Source organism: Chroicocephalus ridibundus, chromosome 14, assembly GCF_963924245.1.
Source record: "Chroicocephalus ridibundus chromosome 14, bChrRid1.1, whole genome shotgun sequence".
Lineage (NCBI taxonomy): Eukaryota > Metazoa > Chordata > Aves > Charadriiformes > Laridae > Chroicocephalus > Chroicocephalus ridibundus.
In genome coordinates this window covers 2,090,809-2,117,919 of record NC_086297.1, presented here as the reverse complement: position 1 = coordinate 2,117,919, position 27,111 = coordinate 2,090,809, and the positions used below count along the sequence as shown (strand labels likewise).

Genomic DNA, 27,111 nt, shown 5'->3' with positions numbered 1-27,111 from the left:
ACAGGAGGAGCAAGCTCGTTTGGTTCCCCTTATCCTGTCTCAAAACAGGTGTCATTGCTGGAGTGACAAAAGCCCACCCTGCAGACCTCAGGGCAAGCTCTGCACCGGGTTTTACTGCAGTCAGGAGCCTGGAAATGACGTTAGCACTATTTTTCCAGCCTTGGTCTGGAGAAGCATATGAAGCTCTTGGCAGCCCCCAGCCCCTCTGGAGCCACGAGAGCAGCATTAGACCCAAAATGGAGATGCAGGACCTGGCGTGGACCCAGCCACGGGCAGCAGCAATGGGCTGGGCTGTGGGAAAAGCCAAGGCACCACGTACAACAGGTGATGCGTTGGTTGGCCTCCAGCATCCACTGCAACCCTCACGCCACCCCTGTACCCCTCGGTCCCCTTGTCCAGGTTCCCAGCACCCATCCAGTTGTTTCTGCCCTTCAAGTCTACATGGACAACACGGACTTTCCTCCCCAGAGAGCAGCCAGACGCTCTCATGGATGCAGAGCAGAACACAGGAGGAACATGCAAGTTAACAGTAAAAGTAAATAACCACTTCTTAATTCTGTATGCATGAGCGACAAGCTAGACATGATTTTTAATATGCTCCTAATTAAGGTCGCCGATGACAATAGCTGGAGAGCTGGAGTCAAAGACAATAAACACCATTTATTTGAAGCAGATGAGAACTTGGAAAGGGCTCTCCAGTATTTTTTTCAATACCAAAACCTAAACAACATTTCAGAGAGTGCCAGAGACCTCCCAGCCCATGAAAACACCCAAGGTCTCAAATGGCCTTTGCTGGCCCAGGCTGGAGCGATTACGCCGCGCTGTCTGGGTCTCTCTCCACAAACGCAGCCCTTTTCCCTCAGAAAAAGGCACCATGTTTACAAAGTAAAACTCAAGCAGGAAAACATCGAGCCGGGCCAGCGCAAAACCAGCCCTGGGAAAAGGTTAGGATTAACTCCTCCAGAGCCGAGCAGAGTCTGTTTCCTGAAAAAGAAGGAGCATAAATAAAGATGGGTTGTCAGCGAGCACCAGTGAGAGTTGTGCAGTTATTTATAGAAGGCATTCATTTCCTTCATGATCTGGATAAATATCCATTAGCTTTCGAGGTGATGAATCAAGTATTAATTAACCTGCTGGGGGAAAAAAAAATAATACAGTTATTAATGTTTAAAAAGGAAGCTTCCAGCCGAGAAAAAAAGGCAGTCTGAAATTTTCCAATAAGGCCTTATTGTATTGGAAAGGAGCAACGAGCAAAGACTCGGATAAAATTACTGGGAACGTCAGTCTCTGCTTTGGTAACAGGAAAAAGAAAAAAAAAAAAAGGCACTGTGAACTTGGCGTGTCTGTAGAGCTTCAGGGTGGAGAAGAGCTTGGAGTGAAAATTGCAGGGGTGTTTTTCACCTGGCAGCGACAGCACCCACACCTCTTGTCGCTGCCTCCCCCGGGCAGGGCTCTGGAGCCACGGCCCCGCCAGCGCAGGGCTCTTCTCCCCAGGAAACCACCCCACGTCCTGGCGGAGAGGGCAAAGGTATTTCTCCTTCACACACCTCATGCAGCAACCGGGGTTTTTTTTCCCCCCCCGTCTAAGTTCCCTCTAGATGTTGAAACTACAGACCGGACATTTCTTTTAGTGCAAGTAATAAATATCCAGAGCAACCCATCAGGAAAGCAGCAGAATAGAGAGAACACGCTCTGGCTATTACACACTCACGTAAATGGGAGGGGACCTTGGCCCCCTGACTCCCCACCTTCCCTCAGTCCCCCTCGGGGACCGGCTGAACTAATTCTCCGGGTTTTGGACTACCCTCAAAGCAGCAGCATCCCATGGAGCCCGGTGGGGCTTAGCTCAGCGTAAGCATGAGTAACACGGAGAAAAGAGAAATACTTCCCGAAGAAGACGACTGTTTTCTAAGCGAAAAAAAAAAAAAATGCCCAAACAAGATGTGACACTGAAACTGGACGGCAACAGGAAACAAATTTCCTGGTGGCACCGACACAAGACCTGCAAGACCACGGTACCATCCCGCTCCCAGCACATCAGCCCGGGATGGCTTGGCTGCATCCCTTCTCCTCTCTGCAGAGGAAGGCAGCTTCCAAGTGACATAAATCACAAGTTTGAAGTGATTATTTTGCGAACTGAGACACAGCTCTCCCGTAGCCATGAAGGCACGATGTTTAATGAAGCACAAAAGATCCCGTGTTAGATGTCTTCAGGATCAACTTCCTTTGCCATGCCTGTGCTCCACCCCCACTCCCCAAATCCTGAACATCTTTGAGCATTTTTTTTTAATTTAAAGAAAAAAAGAAAAAAAAAGCATATGCAGTCAGCCTGTTCCCGCACATATTTAGCTTTTTTTTTCCCCTCTCCATATTTCCCAGTTCTCTGCCCACACATACCCACACCACAGACAAACTATCCTAAAAAAAATTGAAAGAGGTCTAAAAAAACAACAGTAATCCAGGGCGTCATCAACTTCCAGGAATGCAAACTGGCTTAAGTAACCACAACTTCTTTTTGTTGTTGTTATTTTTTGTATGGGGTTGGTTTTTTTTCAGTCTTTTATGATTTTCTGCTTTAAAAAAATGGCATGAATTCTCTCCTCCTTCACGCTCCTCCGTCCTCTCTCTCTCTCCCCAGCTATATTCAGAAAACATTTCTCGCCAGCCCCGCTTAGCTCACATTTCAGGGCAGAGCAAATGTGTGTGCATGGGGAGGGGGGGGGCAGGGATGATGAGTCAATTAGGCACCTAATAAAAACCTGATTTTAAAAATTCCCTTTCTGCCTGCGAGCGTGAAGCGAGCCGCGGCGGTCACAGAACCAGCTCGGTCCAGCCTGCCCAGTGCCTCCCTTACGCAGAGAGGATGATTTCCTACAGCGAAACCGCTCTCGTCCCGCATTAAATGTTGCGGATGATGAGGCGTCTGCCACTTCATGTGAAAGACGCCACCGCAGCCTAATAAATCACATTGCCAGAAGGACTTTCATGCTATCACCAATGCTTTTTTTCCACTATATGGCCTTCCCCCTCCGTATGCTCCCGTTCATCACCGTGCCTTGCATGCAGATCTCACATATTATAGCTGATTAACTCATCCCCGGAACAGGCAGCCGAGCTAAGCTCTTTGAACCCGCTGGTCTTGCAGTCACCTCTTCTGTTGTTCCCATCACTCCTGCCACAACTTTCTGCAAAGGAAAGCCCTGGAGATGCACCGTTTGTCATGCAGATGCCATTTATAACATAGACAGCCCCTACCACTGCCTTGCTCCGGGCACGCCGCTGAAGCGGAGGGGGTGGAGGCGAGAGATGGTGCCTATTCATTCTCCTTGCAGATGGTCAAGCCACAAAGCACCCCAGCGAAGCCACACGCTTCCTTCCAACCTCCTTCACTTGGCCGAGGCCCAAACCACCCACCGGTGGAGTCGTGCTGGGCTTGCACGCCCTCTCATAGCGCGTAACCTTCTCGCATAGTGCAACTGCCCTGGCAACACGTCTAAAAGGGTTCACTGCCCATATATGCGGCGCAGTTTGAGAAATTTGAGTATTTCAGGTTAGATTTTGATGTCATGGGATTGGTCAGGTTTAGACGAGAAAAATGGAACAAAACGCCCTGAGCTTTGGCGTGTTAGAGCAGCAGTGCAGAGCACAGCGCTGCAAAATTCATACTAGTAAAACCCAATTCCATATTAAGAAGAGCTGAATTTTAAAAACGTCACAGTAAAACCAGCCATTTCATAACCAATAACCCTGCAGGATGCAACCGAGCTGGATGGATATCACAAAAGAGTGAAAAGACATTTCTGGGGTGGCACCGACCGCCCATGAAGCCTGCCACCAGGCACATCGGCCAGCCGCGCTCACCAGCCAGTACTGGTGCCACTGGCCAGCTGGACTGGTCCAGCTGTGCTGATCTCAGTCTGGAGTAACCGAAATCACAGTGGAGTGGAAGGCCACGGGATCGTGGTGTGCTTCTTTCCATCAAGAGCTTCACATCCCTCCCACAACGGAGCTGGTGGTTTCCTTTGTAGGACAGACTATTCTGACGCACCAGGAGGGCCCCTGTTTAATTTTGCTCTGGCTAAATACAACCAGGTTTGTGGCTGGGTAAAGAAACTTAACTCATTATTCAATCCTACTTGTTTGGATTTTTATTTTCTTTTTTCCTCAGTGAGCTCTGGGGACACCAGGAGGAGTCCAGGCAGGAGAGGGCTCTGAGCGGGCAACAAGCCGCGGCCGACCATAGAATTGCCTAGGTTGGAAGGGACCTTTAAGATCACCGAGTCCAACCATTAACCTAACACTGCCAAAACCACCACTGAACCGTGTCCCGATGGGCTGCTCCTCCGGCCAGGGGAGCTCCAAACCCCAGAGGGGATGAGGTCCATGGGGCTGTGCCAAAGCCAGCAAAACGGAGCAGGAACAGCATCAGCCGGGTAAGGCTTTATCAGCCAGCCCAGACTAATGCATATATTTTCCCCCGGACAAGCCTATCCTCCTCTCCCCGGCACAGCCCAGCCGTGGGAGTGCTGGCCCGCATTTAAAACCTGAGTTTCTAGCTGCTCGCTGGAGATAGCACGTCCCCCAGTAACCAGCTGCAGGGGAATGGCGCTGCCCTTGGATCTTGTCCTTTTCAGCCATGAAAACACGTTAATGTTGGTGTAATTAGAGAGTGACCGTTATTTGCCATTGAGCTTCATAAAAACGTGAGGAAAGATGTATGCATTTTAATTAAGTCCTGGGAGAAAATAACGTGTACCTGGCCGGACTGCAGAGAGATGAACCCATTACTTCATCCACGTCTCACTCTGCTGCCTGTTTTCCCCTGCAACACAATGATGAGCCTGGGCTGCAGTCAGTGACTTTAAAAAGCAAATAATCCTTCCGAAAGAGCCAGGCCAGCACTTTGTAATTCCTACATCTCTGAACTGGGAGTCTTCATACAGCCACATTTCGAGTGAGAGCCAAGGGCAAAGCATTCAAAGCCTTAGCAATCGGAGGGGGAGCTCTCCCCGGACCTGGGGCGTCGCGAGGGGACCCCGACGGAGGTAGCTATGGATTTTTCCGTCTGCCAGACGGCTCCTACAGCCGCCAGGCTTTTCCATAGATTGCCCAGGTCTGACTTTCTGCTACGAAACAGCCTGGGCCTGAGCTGCCCTTTTCATCTCAGGAATGCACAGCTGCAAAAGTGAGGTCTGGGTTCCTCTCGCAGAACGCGGCTCCAGGAGCGCGGATTTGTGCCCAAGCCATTCAGGCTGCGCCGCGAGCGGGGTCACGTTGGTACTCCCGCTGCAAACAACCAGCGAGGGATGTGCAAGCTGGGGGGGGGCAGGCACCCATTTGCCTTTGGGTGCAGGGAAAAAAGACACGGCTAAAACCAACCCGGAGCTTGAACAGCAATGTAAAAGAACCTAAACCCTTAACCAGATCCAGAAAGTTTCTAGGGCGTAGAGAAAGAAACAGCAATCAGCAGCAGCCTCCTCTCCCCCAAGAGTCGGCTGAGCAGCCTTCCACTTCAGAAAAAACAGTTTCTGCTCCTCTCAAACACTCAGACCCCCTGTGAGAGTCACCGTTCCTCTAACAGGGTCAGACACGGGGTCTGTGGGCTTTATAAAGCCTCAATAGTCTGCTGTTATTGCTCCATGCATGCTTGGATGAGAGCAGGTAGATCTCAAGCTTTGAGTTGATCGTTCCAGGAAACCCCGTGTCCCCACCGATGGCACCGCACGGCCTGATGCACCAAGATCCCTCCCCGGCCAAACGCTTACACGTGCCTAATCCCCGAGGAAGTCAGTGAACCATAACTACGGCCTTAAAGTTAAGCTCCTCTGTAAGCGTTTTGCCAAACAGAGTCTCTTGGAGGGAGCCACAGAGGTGAGAGAGATGGTACCTTCAGCTTCACTCCCCCCATGGGGTGGGCTGACGCCTGCTCCACCAGGAGAGTGCTCAGCCCAGCAATGGGACTGGACCCGCACAACATCCTTATGGCTAAGCGAACACATCGCTGAGCTGGGGTCTCATGTCCTTCTCTTGGCCCAAGGTGGGACAGTGGCCAGTGGTGGTACAGTCTGGGGCAAAAACCTTATGTTTAGAATCACAGAATCATAGAATGGCCTAGGTTGGAAGGGCCTTTAGGATCATTGAGTCCAACCATCAACCTGACACTGACAAAACCATCACTAACCCATATCTCTGAGCACCACGTCTGCCCGGCTTTGAAATACCTCCAGGGATGGTGCCTCAACCCCTTCCCTGGGCAGCCTGTTCCAATGTTTGACAACCCTTTCCGTGAAGAAATTTTTCCTAATATTCATCCTAAACCTCCCCTGGCGCAACTTGAGGCCATTTCCTCTTGTCCCATCGCCTGTTCCTTGGGAGAAGAGACCGACCCCCCCCGGCTGCACCCTCCTTTCAGGGAGCTGCAGAGAGTGAGAAGGTCTCCCCTCAGCCTCCTCTTCTCTAGGCTGAACACCCCCAGCTCCCTCAGCCGCCCCTCACAAGACTTGTGCTCCAGACCCCTCACCACCTCCGTTGCCCTTTGTTTCACAAACTGACAAAATTGGGCAACATCTAGTCTCTACCAGTGACATGGTCTTTGCAGGCAGGGAATCGAACCGGTCCCTGGAAGCTGCGAGACCCAAGACCGCAGCTCCGAGAGATGCTGGCATGTCAAAGCTGCGGAGGTTCAGCTTCGCCTAACGCGGACACGGGCTCCCTGCCTTTCCCGGCCTGCTGGGAAGAGCTTGGCTCCAAACCCAGAGGGCTGACCACAAACCCTGCCTGCATGAATATATTTGTTAAAACACTCATTCACACTGTAGCCACGGCGCTGGCTGGAAGAACATATATCAGGCTTTTTGTCAAACAAAACCCATTCCAACTGTCTGGGAGGACAGCAAAATCTGCCATCGCGCTGCTTTGAAGGGTTTACAGTTCACTGCAGCACTTTATATCTGCAGTTGTTTCCATAACCAAGTCCAAGAGAGCCTGTGAACAGGAAGGAATTAGGCACTCATGCAAAGACCATTAAAGTCGAGGGGAATCTTTCCATTGACTTGGGAACGTTTGGCTCCCGGCCCTGGATATCAAGGTCTGTTGTGCGGGATGTAGAGCAGGAAATGGGAGCGGGACTTTGCAGGTTTTCTCAGCGTTTGTTCCAGAGTTTAGCACAGAGGCTCTCTGTGCCCATTTCCCTGCATGTAAATTAAGAAGTGACTGCTCATCTGAGCTGCGAGGCCCTAATTGCCCATCTTTCTGTTCAGCCGAGGCACCTCCTCCGTCCTTCCTGGGGTAGACAGACCTAACGCCATAACCAGCTGGACCAGCCCATCCCAGTGGGCAACGAGATTTCTTTACAGGTCCTGATACATACGCATCCTGATGCATAACCCACGTACGCTGTGTCAGTCGGAGAGGCAAAGCTACCACAAGTTCCAGCAGGTCTGAAAAGCTCGTTAGTCCAAAATTCAGACTCACATCAGGGACGAAGCTCCTCCCGGGGATCTAGGCAGCATTTCACTGATTGCAATTCTGCCTGTTCAGTTACAGGCAACCGTTTCGCACAGGAACGTACTGACTTTTGCTGGAGCGCAGGAGCACGCACCTCAATGACAAAAGCTCTGAGCTGCCTCCATTTTCACCCCGAGAAGCAGAGATCTGATCTGCATTGCTTGGGACTTAACCTCTGGAAACGGATGCCTTCCAAGGAATACCCTCCCAGGCACCCGAAATCACCAGCACAGGAACCACAAAGCACTCCGGGAAACTTCAGGCTCTTTTAAAATACAGCCAACTAATTTCCTGCTGATCGGGGCAGCGATGCTTCTCTGGGCTCGCAGTAAGGCAGCCTGTCGGGTGAGGTCAGTGAAGTGCTGTGCCGGGTACCGGTGTCTGCGAGCCAGGGGTGGAAGGCATTGGCTCTTGGAAGATGCTGGTTCGTTTTCACCCTCAACCCCACGCCCCCAGCTTCGTTCTGCACTCTCACTTCATTCCCTCCCCTGGGGGCAAAATCAGGGGGGACATTTCTCCACTCCATATGGGAAAGGCCTCACCAGCGAGAGCAGAATGAGGAGGCTTTGACTCGGGGCTGGAGCGAAGGCAGGGATCCTGGCCAGCGCTGCGCTCCCCTCAGCGAGGATGCTCTGTGCTGGTGGCCATATCAGCCGTGGGCTTCGCAGGAGGCAGCATCTGGCGGTTAGAGATGTCCTTCCCGCTCCTCGTGTGCCTGGGAGAGCAGCAAGGCTTTAAAGGAGTTATTCAAACCACCGGCTTAGGGAAAAAACCTCTGCCTCCTGGCAGATGCTCATTACTTGGGCTGGGTTTAGGAAAACAGAGGTGCCCAAGCCCTGCTTCGGCCTTCAGTGGGAAATAGAGACAAGAGTACGCTTCGCAGCAAGAAACTTGATCCCAGAAAGAGGAGAATGGAGGGTGGAGGAGAAAATGCTTCCTAATGCCTGGAGTGACTCAAACCAGCGCTGCGCAGCCGAGCGCTGCCAACAGACTCACGGAGCCGGGTGGGACAGACCCATCTGAAGGACAGATTGCTTTTGGTGGCTGCGACCTCACGTAGACTGTGCCATGTTCAAGGGGACGAGCTTGTGCCACTTGTCGGAGATGACTCAACAGCAGTTTGACTCGGGAGCGATGTGCCAGGCCAATGACCACCTCGGCAGGGTGGTGGCCAGGAGGTTCGCTGGGCAGCAGCATCCATCGCCGTGCCCAGGAGCCTCCGTTGGCCTGCAGGGAGATGCGATCACCCCACCTCGGGAAGGCAGGTGGGGCTTTTTGTTTCCAGGGGGATGTGGTTTTAGGAAATGAGCTTTGCTACCACCTGCTGTAAGTTCACCGGTTTAGTGGGACAAATTGCCAAATTCGACAGGAACTAGGGTCTCATTAGCGTGACGGGCTTTGGCAGAGGGAAGGCTTCTCGGCTTCCATTTATAGGACGCGCTGAGAGATGCCGTGGCAGCAGTTCAAGGCAGGGCGGCGCGCACCATTGCATTATGAAGTCTAGACAGCGCTGGAGCCCTGCAAGCCCGAAGAATGCCTTTTCCCTGCCCTCGCGAGCCGTTCAAAACCCAGCAGCATTCCTCCGCTAGGACTGATGCGGGGAAATATTTCATTCCCTTGTCCAACCAGACCCCTTCGCACTGTTGTCTCCCTGGAAAACCTCCACCTCCAGAGCCCTGCCCGGAGGACGGGAGGTTGCCAGCGCTGCTGCACGGATGCCAGCATGGACTTCCATTTGCCCCAAGGCTCCTCAGAGGAAGGAAGAAGGGTAGAAAAATTTTAAGAAGTGCATAAACCCCATGTTTTCATTCCTACCCAGAAGGAAAACAGCACCTTTGGGGCAATTCTTGAAATGTCTGCTTTTAGCTAGTTTTATTCCTCATTTTTCCTTGCTCTGAGCCGAGCAGGGAAACCCACCTGCCTGAGACTTCGCTGCCTCCAAAGACCTCCAAGCAGCGCTCCCTCCCCAGCTGAAAAGCGTCCAAGCAGCTGTGCTCATCCACATCTGCAGCCAGCCTCACAGGAGGCGTTTTGAACCCAACCCAAAAATTAAAACAGAAGTAGTTTTAATTTATTGGAAGATTTCTGTTGGGCCTTAACTGCTAAACGCACTTTTCACGAGCTGAGGGACAAGATGTGCTTAGAGAGCATTTCAGCAGCGCCTGAAATACAAACCCTGGGCAAAGCTGGTGGAAATGGGGCAGCACTTTCCTACCCATCGCCAGAAACGGAGGTGACATTTGGGCAATACCTCCCCCCTTTTAGCTGTTTGAACTGCAGCAGGGTCCAGTGGCAAGGACTCGGCCATTCAGCAGCGATTTAAAGGAAAAAAATAGGATCAAAAGCTGATCCTTTAGAATTTGCCAGGCTGGCTCTGACTGCAGAGCGAGCACGTCCGCTCTTTCCTTAAGTGGACCGATAAGCGCTCTGAATCAGTATTAACACATGCCAGATGCTGGGGAATCATCTCCCACTTATGGCAATTACAAGGATGTCCCAGAATCCAATAAAGCAACTGAGAAGATGAGCATCTGGTGGTGGTTGTCAGGCCCCGACACAGCGAGATAAATCTATGTCATAAAGAGGTGTGATTTTTTTTTTTCCCCTTGAGTCATATGCCATTTAGCGCTGGATACGTGCGATTCCTCCTCCCTTCGGGGGTTTCTCCTCGGGGGGTGAGGAGCAGAGCATCCTTCCTGCAGGGGGATGCTGAGCTGTGCTCCCCCCTCCCTGCCCTTTCCCTGCTGAAACCCAGCCCCCCCGTGCTGATCCCCCAACCCCATCAGCATCACCCAGACGCTCCTCTTCAGAGGGAACTGAGCAAAGCGACCCTGCGCGGCCCCCAGGCAGCACCTCCAGCCAGGTGAGACCATCTCCCTTCTCTCTGACCTCGTCCACGCCGCGCGCCCAGCCAAGGGCAAAACCCCCCAGCTCGAGACAAGAGAATCCACCCCCTGTCCAGATTCGTTAAAAGCCATGCAAAACAGTGAAGCAGTGAAGGTTACTTCCTACATAAAGAAGCCAAAAAATAATGGGAACGCTGGGGATTACACAACTGCGATCCCATCTAGCGCAAACACAGTTTAAAAAAACTTAATGGATGATTCCTAGAAGTAATAGCCAGCAAATTCTATTCATGCAGCAGAGCTGAGCTATATTTAATAGAGGAAAGAAGATAAAAGTAATCTCCAAAGGTCTGATAATGCAGACTCTGTGCTCAGTTATACTTCGGTACATCTTTATGCGGCAAAAGCCAGCGTAGCTACAAGGATGTTTTCCTCTGTTTGGATCGAGACTCAGGGACTCGTTGGTTTTAAGATCAGAAGGAGCCATTAAACCATCTCGTATGAGCTGCTCTCCACCACAAGCCTAAATGTTTCATCCAATAACTGAAGAGGGTCAGAGGTTTGATAATTTGGAGCTATTTACAATAAGCGGCACACCAGCCCTCGCCCACAAGGCAAGGGCCAGCCTAATTCCAGCCGTTCTCGCTGCCAGGGCCCTTCTCCCACCAAGGCTGCTCTTTAATTCATTCCCTGTCCTCAAAAACAAATTTTACTCCCATTTTCCTTCCCAGAGCTTTCTCAGACAACACGTGGAAAATGAGCTGAGGGAGAGAACCGCATGAAGAAAAAGTCGGGGAGCAAACTTCGGGGAGGACCAGCGCCAGCAAATGCCACCCATCCGGGACCACGCGCTCACCTCTGGAGGCCCCAGCAGTCACGGCGAGCATCCTCCCGGGCTCCCAACCCTCCCACCCCGCTGAAACCCATCCTGCCAGGAAGACTTCCAAAAGACCTCCAGACACAGCGGTGCCTGGAGAATCTGCTCTTTCCTTTCGTTCCATTTTCCTTCGGGCTTTACCTAAAGCAGAGCTTTTTCTCCATGTAATTTCCTACAAACGTCTGAAAAGAAACATGACCAGCATCTGCTGTAACAGCTTTAAAAAGCATTGAGCAGACCCAAAGTCACTTAACGTACTTACAGTGTCACTTACAATGTTAACATTGAAATAATTTCAAAAGTCAATTTTGATGTAAATTTGCGCTCACCGTTTACTTTTGGTAAGATTGAAATGCTCGGCGTCAGTCCCAGGTCTTTCAGAACTGTGGATTCAGTTTGCAGAGGGTGCCTGGGAGAGCGGGGGACGTTCTCTCCCAGACAATAATATTGCTCGTTTGAAACATCTCAAAGGCTACGAAACCGTCATTCCAGGTCCTGGCTCCTGTGAAAGCCAAAGTTGAAAAAAAAAAAGAAAAAATTATATTTGGAGTCAAACTTGCCTTGTTCCTTTTCCTTTCAAGAAGCTGCTGCTTTTCTTCTTAAACCTTTGTTTAACTTTGATCCTTTCTATGTTTGAGATCTGCCTGTCTCTTTGTGTACCCAGTACCTGGGCTAACGAGTTCCCCTTCTATCGCCTGGGATCTTTGACAGCACAGCGTTCCAACTATATTAACCACATGAAATACACTTTTAATGTCCCCATTAGGGGGACATTAAAAATGGGCTTTAAAGTATGAATTTAATGACTTAGAATAGAATTTCGGTCATACACAATATTTGACTTTACAAGCATTGTGTAAATATTTAACCAATTCATGCACCAAGTCCCATGGCAGGGAACACAGGTAAGATATTTTGGCTCCCCTTCTTCAGAAAGTGTATCTGTGATGGCTTTCCTGAGTGTTTGGTGCAAAGCGCCGCCAGCAGCACCCCCACAAGGCTCTGCAGAGAAAGGTGCTGGGCCTTTGGGCACCTTTTAGGTCCAAGCACAGAAGCCCAGCGCTCCGTGTGGCCAAGCCACTCTGCTCTTCCCAGGAGCCCTCAGCTTAACCAAACCCGGCCGTTTCACCTGGTTATTTAATAAAACACATCGTTAACATCGCCCAGGACCACGAAGTGGGGCCGCGGTGGGATGTTTTGCCCCACTGAGGTCCGTACAGAGGGAAGAGAGGGAAGAGCGTGTGTTTGCCCAGATGGACGCCTTCAGAAAACACGTCCGTCTCGGTGCCTTGGGGTTCGCGTCCGCAAAGTGCTGAATGACAGGAAATCGATTGACTTGTATCAGACCAAATCCAGAGAACAGCAACCCTGCAATTAGCTATAATTAGAAATCCACTCCGGCAGTGCTCCCCCAGGCAGAATCCATAGACACCCACACGTGCTCGGCGTGCTAAAACGATGCTGGTAGGGAAAAGCGCGATGACCACCTCTCCCAGGGCTGGCCCACGTGCTCACGGCGTGTCCCTGTCCCCCACGAGGTGCAGGACCCAACCTTACTCCAGGGCTTACCCGGGGCCTCCCAGATGCCGAGCGAGGAAAGGGTTTGTACCACGGAGCCTTTGCAACCAGCCCTCCCAGCCAGGCAGCTCCCTCCCCTGCTGCCCCAGTAGCCATCCCCTGGCCAGCCATGCCATGGCTCAGGCCCAAATTCCCCTTGGAGAAGCGTGCAGAGTTATATTTCTAACATGCCTTTCTGCACTGTAGCTTTTTTTGTCTTTAATAAGAAAAGGTAACCTGCTGATGTGAGATCCCCTGGTGAGCAAAAATTAATTAATTCCCCAGCCTCCCACTCAGCCATCTCCAGCCCTTCGCCTCCACCACCACCCAAATACCAACAGGCTCCTCACCAACAAAGCAGACGTGGCCAAACCCAGTGCTATTTTTGCGTTGCTAGTGCCCCTCGGAGCCTGTGCCAGCTCTCGGGATAACATCCACAATACAATGGGAGAAGCTCAGTCCAGACAAAGAGAGATTCAGTTGTCACCTTATTTTCAAGGAGATTCTGCACTTGTGATTCCCTGGCAGTTAAGACGCATTTTGAAAGCTCCCTACTTAACTGCGTCTCCAGCTAAAGCTAAACATTGCCACATGAGCAAAAAACCCCCAGTGTTTATGAGATCTTGATACTTAGGGATCTAGAAAAATGACAGCAACCTCAGCTGTAATTACTGCCCTGTAATCTGCAAGTCATGAATAACTACGTTATTGCAACAGCTGCAATCACTGCACGCAGTTATTTGCTCTTTGCGTTGAAATAAAACGGTGGGGAAGATGGACAGCAATCGAGTGCTGTGTAAATATTCGGTAATTTTCAACCTTTTTTTATCAACAGACCCTTGATATTTTTCCTGTGGAGGCTCCGCGCAACAAATAGAGCGAAGACGCGCACAGACTTTCCTCGCCGAGCAACCTGCTGCCCACCCTCAAAACCACCCATCAGCCCCAGTGCGAGCCGAGGGCTGGGAGGAAAGGTGGGTAATTTGGAAAAGGAAAAAAAAGACTTTAACCACAACTAAAACTGAGTCTTTTCTCTTGCTGTTCTTGCTGTTCATTTGGTTCACAGATGTTTTTAACAGCTTTCAGAGTGTCAGAGTCGGAGCCAACAGGGCACCCACACCACGGCCAAGGGGAAAAAATTGCTATTTTGATCTTGCTTCGGGTGCATGGACTAAATGTTCATGTTTTGTGCAGTGAAAAAGTACTGAATATTTTCATTTGGAAACCATGAGAGGCCCCATCCAACCAATGCGACGCAGTGCCAGGGTGGAGGGGGAGAACGAACACCTCTTGTACCTCCCAGCTCTGCTGGGAAAGGTTATTACTTCCAGCTATTCATCACATCTTTGCACATCAGTTGGTTTGCTCTGTAACTTATTTTTGATGAAACAAGCCAGGTTAGCTCCGCAGCCAAGCTCAGCTCTACAAAATGCCTACAACCAGCTGGTTCCTTCACTGGACTGAGACTGAAGCAGGTCCACGGAGAGACCAGCTGGACACCAACGCTGGGGGCAGGTGATGCTGAGGCTGACACCAGCCCAGGAGCCACGGCTCACCCATGTCAACACCACCCGTACGGCCGGAGACCCCGAGCTGCAATCCCCATGAGGCAGGTAGAGAACGACCTCTGAATCTACCCAAAAAGAAACCTTTCCACGTCCTCAGAGATCAAGCCCAGCAAAGCCAAAGCTGTTGCACGGACAACACTGGCCTCCTACAACTGCAATTCCCACCCAAAAAAAAATCCAAAAATCCCATCAACAGAAACCTCCTGACTGTGCTAAAACTTCCCGCGCAGGATGGCATCCCCTGCACATGACTTAAACACGACGACCGAATGCTCCACCTCAAAACAGAAAGGATAAGGCCGAATTCAAGATTTTCCGCTGCTATCCACATGATTTTGTTGGTTATAATGGACGTTTATTAAATAACTTACAGTTCAAATCTTTCTCTAAAACTCGTAGCGCTTGCAAATGCCTCTGTGCGCAAATTAGAGGCAGAGATGGACAAAATGGTCATTTGGTGATCTCATAGCTCCTTCTTTCCCAGAATCTCATTTTCTCATAGACTGAAGAGACCCTGGCATTCATAATTACTTATTTTAAATTAAGTGCAAGACTGGGGAGAGGAGAAAAATCTTCCTGAGTGCGGCAGACTTCTTTATATCTTGCTAAATCTCCGTCCAGAGCTGTAGCTCTTGGTGCTGAGAGACAGAAAATCAGCTGAGCCGAGGAGCCCTCAGCCCTGCAGGCTGGAGGAGTGCAATGAGAAATGCAGTAAGGAGTATTTTCACGCTCAGGCCAGGAGGATCACGCATTGAGCTGATGAGGTTTCGCTGAACATCACCCCACCGTGCGCTACAGAAACCATGCTGAACTCCAGCCTCCTCCACCGAGCAAGCATCAAAACATGAAGGCAATTTTCATGTGTGACCTAAAACACCTCTCATGGGAGCAGAGAGATGGTGTAAGGGAAAGAGGAGCCAAAGGATCTCACTTTCTTGGGCAAATCCGGAGCACAGGAGAGAGCATGGGGAGGTAACCTTGTTGTGAGACCAGCACCCACGGAGAGGGGAGGCTTCTCAGCCCTCGGAGCCCAAACTGTCCCTCTCCCAGCAGTGATGCTCTGCCCATCACTCTCTGGCCTTCCGAGATTGTTCTAGGGCGACAGACAGACCCAGAGGAACACTTGGAGCAGCAACAAGGAAAGAGACAATTTAAGCAGTTTGCAGGAACAGCTGGGGCTTCTCTCACTGCCCATTAAACAGTTTCCCTGACCATTTTTTACATGAGGATTAGACATCAACATGGCTCTGCAGTTCCACCAGCCAGGACACAAACAACAAGGGCTCCACAGCCTTTTGCTTCCCACCATCACAGAAGACTAACGACCACGGGCAGGAAGAAACGCTCCCTCTCTGTGGTTACTGCACGCAGCAGATGAACCAGTCCATTGCACAGGCATTTGCAGAAACGAAAAACCCAAGAACAAGCAGAAACCCCCCCACAAGAGCCCTCGTGCTACGCCGGGTAGCTCATTGGAGAAATGTGGCGCTACAGAAATACTTTGGCTCCAGATGAACCCACGTGTGAACGTGAATTGTTAAGCAGCATAACTCATTGTGCATTGACTTTCACCACGGGCCCTCAAATTCAAATCCATGTTCTTTCCAAAATTACTGTAATTTTCAGCCTATCTCCTGTGCTGATGTACATAGCTGGCCTGAAATTCCCCTGTGGCACTTTAATAAATAGTTTAACCTGAGATGTAATTTACTAAGATTTAAGCGCGTGCTCAGGAAGATCTATTTCTGTTGCAGGAACTTGTACTAAAATTGGCATCACCTCTCTCCAAGGCTCTCTCCATCGAGCTTGGGTGGCGAAGTCTACCTGTGCCCTTTCCTATGGACCGCAGAGGCTTGAAAATATGGAGAGAACAAGGTCAAAGCTGTTTTCTACTCTTGGAAGTCCTAGGAGAGGAGAAAAGTGACCTTCTCAGGCCCTGGCTGCACCCCAGTTATCCCCCAAACGAAAACCTGCTAATCTGACAATATGCCTGAAAAATCAGTGCAGTTGCAAGCAGTTGAGGTTCTTCTGTATTCACCCTATTCCCCAGATCAACCTTTTCCCTCCCAACAGCAACTCGCTTTCTGCTCCACACGGTATTCCCTGCCCTGATGCTCAGCCATTGGTGGTGACCAAGGGTTAATAAGTAAGTCACGGAAGGACTGAGTTGAATAACAGCTGAATTTTCTGCTGACAAGAGGCTCCTCCTTCTGGGCCTCATTAGAACTATCCTGATTGTCGTCTTCCTTCAAAAAATATCTTGTTGCTGGTTCTCCAGCAAGACAGTGAGTTTTCTGCATCTGCATTGGGATGAACCAATCCCTCCATGGCAACTGACCCCTAAAGCTGTAGTAGAGAGCAGATGAAGTCAAAGATCATTGTTCTGGCTCAAGAACCCGTGTTTAAAATGCTAGAGGCATTTTATACAGAGACATTGGAACCTACGAGAAGTCCCAGTGCCAGAATTGCATCTTAATTTGATCTGAACGCACCATTGTGCTGAGGACGGACACAGGCACGGACACGCGCCGGCTCAGCGGCTCTTCGGCAGGGAGCTAATTTTCTGTTAGTGCCAGAGCTTAACTGATTCTCCTTATTTTACGTCCTACTGGTAAAAGAAAAAACAAAACAACTCAACATTACTGTTGACTTCCAACAAAGCAAGAAAACAGGAAGCAAAGCTGACAGGCAGTTAAGGCCCAAATAGTTCAAGCTGTTCTGATGGCAAGAAAGCCGGAGGAGCCGGCAGGCAATCAATCTGGATGTCGATCGCCCAGATCCAGCAGACACATCTATTCTGGCATCGTTAGGAACGGAGCAGTTGTCCTCCTCAGGTCCTTCCCAGCTCCTCCATTTGTTCTGTTTTGTTTGGGGTTTTTTTTGTTTTGTTTTTTAATTTATGCTGCATTTATTGCAGGGTAAGCTATTTAACAAATTCTTGTGGCATAGCTCCCTGCACGAGCACTCTGTTCCAAAATCGTTACTTTTATTACCGAATGCTATGTCCACAAAGAGAGCTCCCCCCAGAAGAGTTATTGCCAAACTGCCCGTTCCCGGCGGCCAGCCGCCGAGCCAAGGTTAAGATGACCCCGGTGAGTGGCAGAGATTAATACGGTCAGGCGGGGGAAAAACAAATACAAACACAAAATAAAAAAAAGGGGGGAAAAAAAAATCTCAGGAAAAGCTGAGCAGGGATACGATGCCGCAAAGGCTGCCTGGGAAGAGGAAGGATCTTCTGCACCTACAGCATCCCTACCTAGTGGGAAGCAACAGATTGCTGCTGCACTTTGCTTTTGACCATCCCAATTTACTGGTGCTTTTTAATTATCAATTTCAACTGCAGATTGAAGCTGCAAGGGCTTTCCCCTCTCCCCTCAGTATAACAAACAATACTGAAAAACAGTTTGGGATGGAGAAGTTCGATCCCTTTTCTTTTCCTTGCAGTTTTGAATCATGAGGGCATTTCCAGAAAAATCCAGGTATACAGAGATGCTGGAATGAAACAATGATGATGATGATAATAATTAATATTATTAGTAATAATAATAATAAGAAGAAGAAGAAGAAGAAGAGGAGGAAGAAGAAGAAGAGGAAGAAGAAGAAGAGGAAGAGGAATAATAAGAAGCAGCACACTATTTACTAAAAATAATAAAATTTGGCATAGGCTTTCCTTTTGAAACTCTTTACCAAGCCCCAACGCAAATGAGTGCCTGGTTGACTTCAGACTGAAGTCTGGGGACCCAGCTCTGCCCCCCAGCCTGCCTCTGCCTTCAGACGAGGTCTGAAGCATTCTGGAGGTTCAGGGCTCCAGGATGTCCTGCCCTTACTCCCACCCTGCTGGGACACAACCATTGCCTTGGCAGAGACGCCCCCACCAATGAACCAGCCACAAGCAAAGTGTCCGCACAACCCCGAGGTCATGGCTGGTTTTCACCCTTTTTTCTTCTTAAGCTTTTAGCCGAGGAGCCAGCGTCTCCTCCATCGTGTTCCTCCACCTCCCTCTGCAGTGCCCTTTTCAGCTGAAAACACACAAAGCCAAGATTTCTCCTTCATGACGGATTCCTTGGCACCTCCAATGCCATCCAGGGTCCTTCTCAAATCCATGATCTCACCTATAATAACATGTCCCCAGGATAAACTAAAAGCATCCATCCTTATCTGGTTTAACAATTTCACTTTATCTTCCTACTAAAAAACAGCCATAATTTTACAGCCTGTCCGCCTGCGGTTTGCACCAGGACAAGATGCGCAATCGTAATAGCAAAGAGCAGCCAAGATTGTATAGTTTCCTCTAAATAATTTAAAGCCCTGTTCTTGCAGACAACGAGGAGTCAGCCAGCCTTCTCCATGGAGGGGCATAACGTACTAACTACATTTAACTCAGGAGATAACTTATTATCTACTGATAAATCGATGCGTGGTTTGGGGTTTTTTTTGCGTATATATACTCTTGAGGATAAAGGTGCCCCAGTTGCCATCACCGCCTACCATGCCCAAAAAACGGAGACTGGCTATTTCCTTTTGTGGTCCGGAGGAACTGGCACAGGGCTGGGAGACGGAGGTTTGGGATCTGTCTGTGATTTTCCCATCAATGGAAGAAAGCACAAAGCCCTTCATTTTCTCCTTTTTCTAAACAATCCTTATGCCGTCCACCGACACGCTTTTAAATCATTATACAGGGAGTCCCACACCAACCCTCAGTGGTTTTAGAAAGAAACTGGTGGGAAGACGAGCTATTGCAAGATTTGGAAAATGTTACAGCAGCTTTGGAGGGAGGCTCAAACTCTCTGCCCTGGGTTTGGGTGCCTGGCCCAGCCAATGGCAAAGGGAACATCTGCGCCTCTTCCCAGCCCTTCTGCTCGCTTTCCACGGCACCGTCTGCTAACAATAGAAAAAAAAATAATAAAAGTTCCTCTCTTTGAAAGCCATTAAAATTAAAAAAAACCCAAAAACCTCTGCAAACAATCTGCATTTTATCTTCTTAATGGCTCTAAAGCCTCCACTTGTATCCAAAAATAATTGCACTCAGCAAGGGTTGAAGAATATTCTTTTCAAATCATGGACCAGATGTTCCACTGAGACCATTACACAGTTAACTACCAATAAAAGTAATTCAACAAACTAAATACTGATTAAAGAATGCGCGCCCGCAGCCCAGCACCATTTGCAGACAAGAAATGTGATGTGCTGTTATTTAACCTTTAGCGGCACAGACGCGCTGTTCCCTTCCTCCTTGGCAAAGCCGACCCCAGCCGTCAAGTCCGGCTGCTGGAGAGGATTGTTTTGTTTTTATTATCTTGGAGCTCAGATCTCATAAACTCAACGCGAGCTGAGCCACTGGCCGGGCGGCCAAAAACCCCAGTGTTGCTTAAGAGGTCAGTGACATTTTCCAGTCCGTCCCAGCACATCCAAGACAAACAGCCCCGTGTCACCCGCTCGGCACAGGACGTGCAGGCAGAGGCAAGAACAGGCAGCCCACGTGCCGATCACCACCACCTTCCTCCATCAGCTCTGCTTCTTCCAGACCTTTCTTAGGCTCCAAGGGCTGGTGTCCATCAGCTGGGCTTTGGACTAGAGCAGGAACCTGTGCAGAACAGACGCAGCCTTCTCGGACCCCATGCGAGGGTTTCATGACTAGGTCACCATCTGTATTGTCCCCCCTGGGACAGGATGGTCCAATGTCACGGCTGAGTGTGGGAACCTGCCACAGCCACCCAAGCTTTGGCTCTAAACACACACACCAGCTTCAGAGACGCTTTGAGGGAGAGAGGTGCAGGGGGAAAAGCAAAGCCGCGCTGGAGGAGACAACCCAGAAACACCCCTGGCACACAACAGCCGCTCTCTTGGCCCGTGAAGGTGGTTTCGTCTTGTTTGTGCTTAGCAGAGCAAAATCTAATTGCCAAGGAGGAGAGGAACCGCCCGGCCCCCCGAGCCCGCAGGGGCCGAGAGCTTGCTGAGGCCAAGGGGATGAGCCCTGAAGAGCAGCCAGGAGAGGTAGACGGAGGAGGAAAATGAAGCGGGAGCCGCTGCCAGGACGCAGCAGGTTGGACGGGGAAGCATCAGGGGGTGTCGTGCCAGGGACACCTCTCACCCTCTGCCTTCCCTGTCCTGCAGCAAAGGTGGCTTCAGAACTCATTCCCACTTTGCACATTTCTAAATGCTTCCTTTTACACTCTATAAATTGCATTTTTGTACAAAAAAAAAAAAGTCCTCTGAGTGAACAGGCTTCCTCTCTCAAAAGATTAATCTCCAAGGCAAGTGGAGAGGCACTAATTTCCCTATCAGGGTCTCCAGGGCTTTCCTCTTTATTGTTAACTAACAAAAACGTGCTCTTAATTTAAGCACTTAGCCCAAATATTTCATTTTTAATTACAAGCTGAGGCAGAGCACAAGACAGCCCAGAGCAACAGCGAGCGCTTCCCCCACCGAACCAGCACGGCGCAGACCCGGGACGGATTTCACACAACGCTGGCGGTGAAGAGCCCCCAGCCCTGGGGGGTTCGGGCAGAGGGGACCCCACCAAAGACCCGGCGGGAGGTGTCCGCTTCCCTCTTACCCGGGAAATAAACCCCGGCCCCTGCAAGGGCACGAGGGTGGGAGATGCCCTGTGGGGAGCACCCCCCCTGACCCCATCCCTGCCCACGCCGAGGGGGGTGCTCAGCCCTGAGAACGAAGGGGAAAAGCGGGGATGAAACCCCGCGAGGGTCCTGGGCACCTCCCCGAGCCCTGAGCGCAGCAGCCGGTGCATCCGTGTTCTATCTTGCCAAAAATCCAGGTCGGATGCGACCGCTGAGCGTCTGACATCGGGTGGGAGCCCGAGGCAGCGGCTCCAACTCCCGGCTCATGTTATGGGTGGAAAGAGCAGGCGAGAGGAGGGCAGCGGAGGTGACCGGCTACGGAGGGGCAGCCAAATCCCCGCAGAGGACGGGCGGGAGCCGCCGGACACGCAGGGACAGCCCAGCGAGCCCCGGCCGCGCAGCCACGGGGGCAGCCAAAACCATCTGCACCCCAGGGTCAGGGAAAGACCTTGTGTTCCAGAAGAGCTGCGGATCAGCCTGGGTTTTCCCTGGGAGGGTCCAAGCTGTGGCTTTGCCTCTGTTTCCAGCCCTGCGCTAATGCATCCCCAGCCTCCCTTGCTCCCCGGGGGGTTTTCTCCCTCCTCACAGGGGACACAAACTGGAATCACCTTTTTTCAGCAGCTCCGTGCGTGCAGCAAACCCTTTTCCCCACCACACCGTGGTCTCCATCACATTCCTGTCCCCCCCAGACCAGGGCTGCTGCCGGCACGGAGGAGCTCCGGTGCATTTAGAGGGAGAAACTGGACCCGAGTCCCAGCCAGACCAGCTGGACCAGGAATGGGACCGGAGGCGTGGGATGTGCTCCTGGCGTGCCCACGCTGCGATGTGCTCAGACACATCGTGATAGTGAAGCCGCAAATGCAGAACTTGGCTCCTCCAATTCATATTTTTATTTTCCTTACAATGTTGTGAAGCTGCCTTGGCATTTAATCCTTGTAATTAATGAGAGAGCGAGAAAGGGATCGTTCTCATCGCCTTCTCCCTTTTACAAACTCTATAATCCGCAGGGTGGGTCTGGGTCAGTTCTGTAGCATTTCAAGTAGAGTAAAAAAGACAAAAAGCAGCAGACAGAGGCATTTACCTTTTGGCAAGTAAGAGGCGTCTCTAAGGAAGATGATTTTTAAATTAATACTGTGTGAAAGAATTCAAATTACATACTTACATCTCCAAATATTTTAAGATGCGTGTCTGGGAGAACAAGAGGAGTATCTTTTCTTTATTAAAAAATGACTTTGAAAATGACCTGGCTGGTTCCAATCTGAAACACAAAGGAAGCCTTTTTTAACGCGAGATGTCATCACACATTTATTTAAAGCTTTAATGATAAGTTTTGGGACATCATCTACGCCTGAGTATTTCTCCATTGCAGTTGTCTGGAAGAGGAAGCCTTTTTTTTTTTTTTTTTTTCCATCTTAAAATAGTAAATGAGGCCAATTATCTCATGGTAATTCCAAAGGATAATTTGATTCCGCTTTAGCTGTCAGCGTCCTATCAAAGTGGTTTTTGCAGGTTAATTTTAGGACCGTGTCCCCCCCGTTCCAATCTACTCGGCTGGGCCCTGCGGAGTCTCGGGGTGGGAATGTGCGCTGGCAGCCCAGAACCCCCCACAGCCCGGGCTGCACCCCCAGCAGCGTGGGCAGGGGCGCGAGGGAGGTGATTCTCCCCCTCTGCTCCGCTCAGGGGACACCCCACCTGGAGCACTGTGTCCAGCTCTGGGGCCTCAGCACAAGAAGGACACGGACCTGCTGGAGCGGGGCCAGAGGAGGCCCCGGAGATGATCCAAGGGCTGGAGCCCCTCTGCTGTGGGGACAGGCTGAGAGAGCTGGGGGGGTTCAGCCTGGAGAGGAGAAGGCTCAGGGGGGACCTTCCAGCCCCTTCCAGTCCCTAAAGGGGCTCCAGGAAAGCTGGGGAGGGACTCGGGATCAGGGAGGGGAGCCATGGGACGAGGGGGAACGGTTTTAAACCGCAAGAGGGGAGACTGAGATGAGATACTTATGAAGAAATTCTTGGCTGTGAGGGCGGTGAGCCCCTGGCCCAGGTTGCCCAGAGAAGCTGTGGCTGCCCCATCCCTGGAGGGGTTCAAGGCCAGGTTGGACGGGGCTTGGAGCAGCCTGGGCTGGTGGGAGGTGTCCCTGCCCAGGGCAGGGGGTGGCACTGGGTGGCCTTTAAGGTCCCTCCCAACTCTAACCATTCTATGAGTCTATGAATTGGTGCTTACCTTCCCATGGCGGCACACACAGCACCGAGCCAAGAAACCAGAACGCGGAGAGATGCTGAGGGACATGTGTGGGATGGAGATGACCTGCAGTGGGATCCTCCTGCTCCCACCGCGGAGTGGCTGGTGGCCGTGCCGGCAAAGCCCAGGTAGTACTGGCATTCCTGGAACACCCCGAGATGTTCTAAATAACAACGAGAAGAGAGATTTCCCTTCCAGCGTGTTAGGAGCTGGCAGTCATTAACGCCTGGGGAAGGACCGCAGCGCTTCAATTTATTACAGATGAATAGGACCGATTTGTTATTTTTTGTTTCTTTTTAATTAGTCTCATTAAAAACGAAATGATTTTCCTGCGGAGCATGCAAATAACAGAAAGACACAGGCCCAGCTGATGGTTTGTTCCTGGTGCGTTTGTTCAGAATTAGCGTTGCAAACCAGGAAAGATTTAATAATGGTATCTGGGAGAGATTAGCAACGGGGAAACAGCTCAGGGAGGATTAAGAGCAAAACAAGTATTAGCCAGTTTTTTGATGGAGTGTTTGTCAAAAGTTGCTCTTTAAGTTTAAAGTGAGTCATTGAGTGCCCTTCAGAGGGCTGACGGCCACGGAGCAGTGTTTGCTCCTGGTGGTTCATCTGGGTTTGTTGAATTCCAGAGTTTGTTAACTTCAGCTGGGTAATCTCATCCTTTTTAAATTAAAAAAAAAAAAAAAAAAAAAAAAAAAAAAAAAAAAAAAAAAAAAAGAAGAATCCTATTATTCTATTGTTAGTCCAGGCCGTTGCTTATTATCGGGCTTATGATGCTGCTGCTTTGGGGAAGCTGCCAAGGCGCCTGGCCCGTGGAAGGGCTGATGCCCTGATGCCCGGGTGTCCCTGCACACAACGTGGCCAGAGAGCTGGCTGCCGTTTTTCCCCTCTTTACGCCCCATTTTATGCCCTGAAAGCTTCTTCTCTCCTTTCTTATAAGGAGGATCAGCGCTAAGGCCGGAGGGTGCATTCCCGTCCTGCAGACCCAGCGCCTCTGAGCTGAGCCCCTGCCCACCCCGCGCCCCCCAGGGCCTTTCCAATATAGACAGGACCCTAAAATTTCCCCTCTTCGTGCCTCATGTCTGGCTTAGAGCATAAAGGAATCCAAGCGTAATTATTACAACAATTTCGCCCCCACGGGGCACAGAGGTGTGCGCACAGCCGGTGTCCCCCATCATTTGCTCCCATCAGTCCTCGACGGCCTGTAGAAGCACCAGCTGCAGTCTGTGCTTACAATATTCCTGACGTACTGTGGAAAACACATAAAACTTGATATTACAGAAAAAAAAGCCTTAGAGCAAGCCTCCCAAACCTTAAACCCAAATTCTTCAAATATCAGAAGCTGGAGCAATTTTGAAATTGTGTTTCTAAATGAGAGGACAAACTAACCTCTGCCTCCCAAAGATCAAGCGAGCGAGGGGACAGACCTGCCCCAGGCCGCTCCAGCCACCACCCAGGCCAGCCCAGGGGACCATCTCTCCAGCAAAGGGTGCATCCCAAGATCCGGGACAGATGCTCAGCCAACAGCTCCACTGATGCCTGTTGGCACAGCTCAAACCCCCCGATCCCAGCACACTTCCCAGAGCTGCATGCAAAACCAAACTCCGCTGCAGCCAGCTGAAAACATAATTGACTTTTCCCTCTTTTCTGCAGTTTATTTTTTGCTCTCCCCTACGCAGAGTGCCGGAGCCAGGGTAGTCCAGTCATGCTCCCTTTGTTTACAGCCGGTTTCTCCTCCATTTCCCTCCCTTGGCCTCAACCTTGCTGGGCTCTCCACTACACGCACGGCTCTCCTGTGATGAGCTCGATGGGTCTCAGCCCAAGCTCACCCCCACCGCCAAACCTCTCCCAGCAAACTGCAGGGGGGGAGTTTCCTCCACTAATATTTTTTTTTTTTTCAGTAACTCAGAAAAGTAAAGCAGAGCCTGAAGCACGTGCCGAAAAGCAGCGCAGCGGGGCTGCAAGCCCAGCTCCGGAGCCGGAGCCCAGCGGGGCTCTGCCCGCAGACACCCAGCGCTGCCCAGGCACCTCGTCCCCGACTCCAACACTTCCCGGGTCCCCCGCACCGGCGACACTCGCCACCTCCCGGCTCCTGCCAAAGGTTTTGGCCGGCTGGACTCTCCGCCCCCGGGAGAAGGGGCAAAGCCACTAGAGGAGCCGAGGGGTGGGGGCAGGCGCGGGGGCTGGCGGGGGGGGGAGCTGCAGCCTGCCCGGGGCGAAGCGGAGGGGAGCCGGGCGGCTCCAGGTGCCCCAGCCGCCGCGGAGGGGCGGGCGGCAGGGCTCGGGGGGCGGCTGGGCTCGGTCGCCGGGGCAGCCTCCGCCCGGAGCCCCCCCCCCCATCCCGGCCGGTCCCCGCTCCCCCGCCCCGGCCCCCGAGCGCCCTGCCCGGTCCCCGCCCCGAGGTGCCCGCACCCCCCGGCTCCGCCGCTCGAGCTCCCCCGTGCGCCCTGCCCCGGGAGGCGGCGGCGGCGGCTGCTCCCCGCCGCCGGCGCTGTCCCTGCCCGCGGCTCCCGGTTCCCCGCACCGGCCATGCCGGGGCCGCGCCGGGACCGCCCGGCCGTTCTCCTGCTGCTCGGGGCGCTGCTGGCGGCCGATCTCTACTTCCACCTCTGGCCGCGGGCGCGGCGGGAGCTGGCGGCGGGGTCCCCGGGCTGTCCCTGCCGCCACCGCCGCCCGCCCGCCACCGCCGCCCCGCCGCCCCGCGCCCGCGCAGCCTCCGCGCTGCGGCGCCTCTTCGCCCACCCGCTCTACCGCCCCGCCGCCCCGCCGGGCCCCGCCGAGCCGCTGCTGGGCGCCCGCGAAGCCCTGCGCTACTACCGGCGGAAGGCGGCTCGCTGGAACAGGTGCGTCCCGCCGCCGCGGCACCCCCTGCCCGGGCACCCCCTCCCCGGGCGTCTCCTGGGCACCCTCTGCCCGGATATTCCCTGCGCGGGCACCCCCTGCACAACCATCCTGAGCGCCGGTAGCCCCTGCATGGGTATCTCCCGGGCACCCCCTCCCCAGGCACCCCTCGCATGGGCAACCCCCGGGCACCCCCTCCCCGGGCGCTCCCTGCATGGGCACCCCCCAGGCACCCCTGCACAAGCATCCCAAGCTCAGGTACGTGCTGGGCACCCCCTCTTTCAGGCACCCCCTGCACGGGCACCCCCTGCACAAGCATCCCAAGCGCAGGTACGCACAGGGCAGCCCCTGCACAGGCATCTCCTGGGCACCCCTCCCCGCACCCCCTGCACAGGTACCCCACAGGCACCCCCTTTCTGGGCAGCTCTGCCAGGCACCCCAGCTTCAGCACCCCCAGGCTGGGCACGCACCCCCCGGGTACCCCCTGGCATCCCCAGACTGGCTTGTGCCCCGCTTCCCGGCTCTCTGCCCCACTGTCCTCCCCACCACCCCATGGACAGGCAGGGCTGAGTAGAGGGGGCTTCCTGGAGTGCCTCCTGCTCTGCTGTAAGACCCCAGGGAAGGGGAATGGTGGCTACTGGGGCACGGGGTGAGACCCTGTGAGCCGGGTCTACCCGGTGGCAAAGCGCCTCCTTTGCTCTGTGTCGCCTTTTTGGCTTGGGGCAGAAGGAGAGACGGCCCCCAGGCGCTGAACCCCAAAGCTGGTTCCCTGTGTCCAGCAGCCCTCGGGGTGGGTGACAACCAGTGCCCCCCAGGCTCCAGCAGCCACAGTCCCCCAGGCCGAGCCCTGCACGGCTGTGTCTGCCTCCATGCAAATGCACGGGTCTCCTCTCATCCACAAGAGCAGTGTTGGGGTGCTGGCCCACCGTTCAGCCCCTCTCCTGTTCCTTCTGCTGACTTCTCTGCAAGAAAAGATGCAGAGCCTTTACCTCTGGAGAGAAAGGGCCGCCCAGCGCAGAACCCGCTCCGTGCTGCCTCTCCCAGCCCCAGCAACAGTTGCAGAAAAACTCCCCTATCTCCTGGACTGTCACTAACCCCC

At 52.3% G+C, this 27,111-nt stretch overlaps 1 protein-coding gene and 1 long non-coding RNA gene across 9 annotated transcripts in view; one reads left to right on the top strand and one right to left on the bottom strand.

Annotated features, from left to right (window-relative positions):
- Positions 1–11,563: 11,563 nt before the first annotated feature.
- The window catches only part of LOC134523420 (uncharacterized), a 17,898-nt gene continuing 2,350 nt past the window's right edge, over positions 11,564–27,111 (bottom strand). The window contains exons 1-5 of one of the 7 annotated variants that reach the window (XR_010073324.1): positions 25,200–25,283; positions 24,293–24,420; positions 23,151–23,311; positions 22,095–22,190; positions 11,564–11,731 (exon numbers count right to left, since the gene is read on the bottom strand). This is a non-coding gene — a long non-coding RNA (uncharacterized LOC134523420). Of the gene's footprint in view, positions 11,732–12,434; positions 12,598–21,836; positions 21,958–22,094; positions 22,191–23,150; positions 23,312–24,292; positions 24,421–24,560; positions 25,284–25,695; positions 25,904–27,111 lie in introns of those variants that run through there. The other 6 variants (XR_010073322.1, XR_010073321.1, XR_010073323.1 and 3 more) reach the window with 6 other exon arrangements.
- FAM20A (FAM20A golgi associated secretory pathway pseudokinase) overlaps positions 25,553–27,111 on the top strand; it is a 15,863-nt gene continuing 14,304 nt past the window's right edge. Inside the window, exon 1 of one of the 2 annotated variants that reach the window (XM_063352349.1) lies at positions 25,553–26,014. In XM_063352349.1, coding sequence (XP_063208419.1) covers positions 25,701–26,014 — 314 coding nt within the window. In that variant the 5' untranslated portion in view covers positions 25,553–25,700. The remainder of the gene's footprint in view (positions 26,015–27,111) is intronic. The other variant, XM_063352348.1, reaches the window with a different exon arrangement.